At 33.3% G+C, this 5,338-nt stretch overlaps 1 protein-coding gene across 1 annotated transcript in view; it reads left to right on the forward strand.

Annotated features, from left to right (window-relative positions):
- Positions 1 to 5,338, forward strand: part of Smp_159990 (voltage-dependent calcium channel) — a gene marked incomplete at both ends in the record, with an annotated part of 134,204 nt that overhangs the window by 8,134 nt on the left and 120,732 nt on the right. Inside the window, 3 exons of the mRNA XM_018791368.1 lie at positions 282 to 434; positions 1,672 to 1,961; positions 3,078 to 3,181. Coding sequence (XP_018645428.1) covers positions 282 to 434; positions 1,672 to 1,961; positions 3,078 to 3,181 — 547 coding nt within the window. The remainder of the gene's footprint in view (positions 1 to 281; positions 435 to 1,671; positions 1,962 to 3,077; positions 3,182 to 5,338) is intronic.

Below are 5,338 nucleotides of genomic sequence, written 5' to 3' on the forward strand. Positions count from 1 at the left end.
AATTTACTCAGGGAAATGGGTCTTTCCCCAAGGTTTTGGAGCTGAGGAAACACAGACTTTCGGACTCATTCTAGATCAGAGATCAACATAATTCAATCATTTAAAATGTCAAAGTCAGACAGTACGAAATGGGTCAAGAACAAACGATTATTATTTATAATCTTAGAAGTTTCAATAGATTGAACCCCATTATGTTGTTTCAAATTTACCAATAATTTAAACATGTCATATATTTTTAAAGTTACTTACTCTAATACACTATCTTCTTATTTCTTTTATAGGCTTACAAGTTGTATTAAATTCTATCATGCGTGCTATGGTACCTCTTTTACATATTGCACTATTAGTTATCTTTGTAATCATTATTTATGCAATTGTTGGCTTAGAATTATTCTCTGGTAAATTACATGCTACATGTTATGATTTTATAACAGGTTAGTTATGATTGGATGTATTTTAATATTTTGTTCAAAATTTATTCAATTTAAGCTTAAGAAAAAAGATAGTAACATGTATAGAGTACTCCCAGTAGTTCGAGTGTAGTGTGGTCTACTTATATCCATATAAGTAGTATATGGTGATGGTCAGACATAGAATGTATTTTGGCAGAAGATCGATAAAGAAAGGACAGGAATAAAACGCAATCGGTACGAAAATGCACGAACAATGGAATTAGAGAAGATGGATTGATATTTGTAGAAGGAACAGTTAAGATTGAGACAATCGATTGTTATTTTGCAAATTATTTGTTTGTTGTATGGTTAACAAAATTTAGTGTAATATTCTGAAATGTGTGTCTAAACACATACGATTGTTCCCAGCTAGTGTTCTGTTCACTACACTAATAGCACTACTGTAACTTGACTTAGAATATGTTCTCTCTATACACCTGATATGTAGATAGCATAATTAAGCTTTTACTCTAATTAATACATTGTGGAAATTTGAAGTCCTGTGTGTGTGTCATACATACCGGACGTTACATCGGTATAGAAATGGAATATTCGAAGAAAATATTCTACTCTTGAATTGACATTATGATAATTATAAAATTAGTATTGAGATATATCGTTTTTAAGGTAAATTATTTGTGAATCCTGATAAGAGATTTCGTCTTTGTTATAGCTTGAACTTAGATTCTTAGTCTGTTGCATAATACTTGAGCACTCGAATGCTAGAACCCTCCCAAGTCACAAATCAGAAGACAAAAGACAAGTACAAGGAATGTTATTCCAATCAGTGTTGATTATGGTACAAAACTGTCAGGTATTCATAGTTTTGTAGTAGAAACGAAATTATCATTATAGTTATCCAATCCGCACACAGGGAGTTTTCAGCATTGTTCAATAGAGAAGCTACATGTAGTGATTCTAGAATATTCTTCCAAAAGCTGATTGGATGGAATATGTCCGGCACTTTCTGGGCTTCTTAGAGCTTCCTGAACTTCACCTGTGTATCATCTTCAAAGTCTTTGCGAAAATTTAGCTATTCATTTTAAAGGTACTGATCTCATTTTTAACATTGACCTACTTTCGTGTAGTATACTACTTCACATTCTAAATATGGGATATAAAAAGAACACTATTCAGTTTAGTCTGAATGTTTCCTAGAGTTTCCAGTCTATACTAAAAATTAACTGTGTTTTGAATCATTCTTATTGTTTAATTCAAGGTGAAATAGAAGATAATCCATCACCATGTAGTTTAAATCAACGTGGTGCATTATGTACAGGTGCAACAATTTGTTATGATTTTAAATTGGATATGAGTTATGCAGCTGTTGCTGAAAGAAAACAATTAGCTGAAGCAATTTTAGCTGGTAATATTACACCACCATTACCACAACCAGAAAGATGGGTTGGACCAAATTATGGTATAACTAATTTTGATAATTTTGGTTTATCTATGCTAACTGTATTTCAATGTATTACTATGGAAGGTTGGACACAAGTTTTATACTGGGTTAGTTGTTTTATATTTTATCACTACCATTTATATGTAATTATTCCTTTAACAAATTAAAGTAATTGACTTGTATTCTGGAAGTATTGTATTTCTTTCTAAGCTGACTGACTTTTATTGATTGTTGTTTCATTGATAATTCAGAAGGGAGTTTTTTGTGGATATTATAGTAATTTTAATAGTTGAGATCATGAGTCAATTGAAGCTAGAACACCATGGAAAACCTGGAAGAACTGGATGACCGTTTCGTCTTATTATGGGACTCCTCAGCAGTGCACATCCACGATCCTCCCTAGCGAGATTCGAATCCACGACCTATCAGTCTCACACGCGAACCCTTAACCTCTAGATCACTTAGCTGGCCGGCATCCAACGGTGTCAATCTCTAACTTCAACCAATCCAGGAAGTTGAGCAACCATTCACTAATGTCTTCAGTGAGTTGATATCTCCCAACAGATCTGGTTGAACTCCATCAGTTACTGTTTCTCATTAGAACTCCAGGAAATACCTCATAGAAAAAGTCACTAGTGAGCTTGGAACCTGTTGTATTTATGATGTACATATAGTTATTTATTCCTTATACAATTAAAACGTTTCTTAAAATCATACAGAGATATTTTGATCGAAAATCTATTTATGTATAGGTGTGTTAAATTTTATGTACATCCATCATAAACATATCACACTCTATTTAGTGACGTAAAAATATAAAATTATTTATTGTGTTAAGATATACATTTTATTCTTTGCTAAACTGTATACACTCATAGAATTTAGGACTTATTCAAAATTTTATTGATATCACAACCCAAACAAAGTCAGAGATCCAGTGTAAACCGGGAAGCACTAGACAGCTGTATTGTTTTAAAATGAAACTACTCAGTAGGGATTGAAATCAGGATCTTCAGTCTTGCGTGCCACCACTCAACATCTAGACCGCTAGACCAGGTGGTTAAGAGTTCATTTCAGTAAAACTGAGTATTTTAATTAAAAAGTGGGGTCATGTTGCATGTGAATGCGCTGGCTGAATTCCTTCAAGATCGACTTTTAACGAGAATTATTTTCACTTTGACTAAATTAACACCTCTCATCCGATATTTTTTCTAAAAATTTAGGTTAATGATTCACAGGGGATGCTATATCCATGGATTTACTTTATCAGTATGATCATTATCGGATCATTCTTTGTTATGAATCTAGTACTGGGTGTTTTAAGTGGGTAAGTACTTCCTGTATATATGTAATTGTTTATAAATCCCTGTCATATCAAAACACTGATAGATGAACGAAGCATATTCATTACAATAAATTCTCTTCAGGTTTTACAGTTTCAAACTAATTTTGCGAAACAATGGCTAGGTCTAAAGGAGACACATCATTTGAAATTAAAATATCACTAACTTCTAGTCTGAGCCATGTTGGTAGATTCAGACTACTTGGTTGGGGTCCGCGTGACTATCGTAACCAATGGTTGGAGACTCTAGGTGACATGGCTCAGAATCGATCACAGTGGCGTAGGTGTATACCCTCTTTATCTTCCCTTAAACCTTGAGATTAAAATTGCTTCATAACTTTTTTCCTTCCTATACTATATCCTTATATACAACCTTTTATATATTACCACCACTAAATTAACTACTACTATGAATCCGGTGTTCATCTTGTTGCGCTAACGATATATGGCAACTTGGACCGATGCATAAATGTGCCTGTTCCTACGTTGTAGCTGACTGACTGAAAATATCGAAAACCTACTGACCAAAAAGGATTTGAGTAATAAGATAGAAAATGACCTTACTAGATCTTTGGAGAAATTCAAAAACCAACATATAATTTTCATCACGTTTATATGAAATAATTAAACCGATAAGAACTCATTTACCCAAATTGTATGAGTTATCGAAGGTAAACCAATAGAGGATTCCATCGAGACCAGTTTTAAGTATACATGAACTCCCTACATCGTACTACAGATAAGTAGTTGGTAATCACATCGTAGCCACTTCACAAGAAACTTGTGAAGCAAAATGTTGAGAATAGATCTCAATTTGTTGATTAGATAAAAAGTGAGAATTTCAGGGAATAAACAACGATATTTTTAGATGTAACGTCATTATTTACAAATCTCCCACTCATGTATACTGTAGAATGGGTACATTGAAAACGCTAAAGAAACGAATTAGAAACTACAATTCCAAATCATATCACAAAAGAGTTATTACTGAAATGAACTCTAAATGTGAATTTCAAGTTTAATCACGAAATCTATTTAAAAATGGATGGAAGGCAGAACAACCTCTTTGGATGTTCTATTAACAAAAAGAGTTGATAAGAAGGAATTTAAACGAAATAGTTATCTCAACAGGGCAGTACACATATTTCATTAGCTTTGTACCTCTACAGTACAAAGGAAACTTGTATTCTACGGATTTAATTAAACAACAAAACTACTTGCATAACACTTTTAGGGAAAACGGATACTGTATAAGTTTATAAACAAACATGTGACCACGAAAGTAAGAATAAATGAAGTGCAAACACTGATTAAGAAATCCTTGTTCATGCGCCTACAAATCAGAGGTGATTACATAGAACAGTCTGAAGAACATTGAAAATGGTGGAAAAATCCTACTAGTATTTCCTACTGTACTGAACAAGAACACGGGTTGGGACAATCATACATTCGATTAAGCACAAATTACAGACCATCTCACTAAATTCTGATAACCATACAGTAAACAGTTAATTTGCAAACTATCAATTAATTGTCTCAATCTTAACTGTTCCTTCTACAAATATCAGTCCGTCTTCTCTGATTTCATTGTTTGTGCATTTTCGTACCGATTGCGCTTCATTCCTGTTCTTTCTTTATCGATCTTCTGCCAAAATACATTCTATGTCTGACCCTCACAATATACTACGTATTTGGATATAAGTAGACCACACCGCACTACGACCCCGAGAGCAATACCGAGGCTAAAAAATCAATTATCTGGAACGACCATCTCACTTTGTATTTATCAGTTCGACTGTTCTTGTAGAGCAGGTTATATTAATCGAAGTTCTCCACCATAACAGACATGAATTGAACATTCATTCACTAAGTATGAAACCATTTATCAGGTATTCTTCCACAATATTTCTACGTGGTCAATTTGTCAATAAATAAATAAAAAAGAATATCTGACAAATTTTCTCAACTCAATAGATAATGGTAATATATATGAATGATGAAAGCGTTCAAACTATCTCGTTGTTTCGCTTGACAATTTTATCACAGAACTATTGGTAACTAAACTAAACCTTTATAATAGTTTAAAGCGTGAGTCAATTGAAGCTAGACCACCATGGAAAACCTGGAAACACTGGACGGCCG

This window comes from Schistosoma mansoni (genome assembly GCF_000237925.1).
Source record: "Schistosoma mansoni, WGS project CABG00000000 data, chromosome 3 unplaced supercontig 0077, strain Puerto Rico, whole genome shotgun sequence".
Lineage (NCBI taxonomy): Eukaryota > Metazoa > Platyhelminthes > Trematoda > Strigeidida > Schistosomatidae > Schistosoma > Schistosoma mansoni.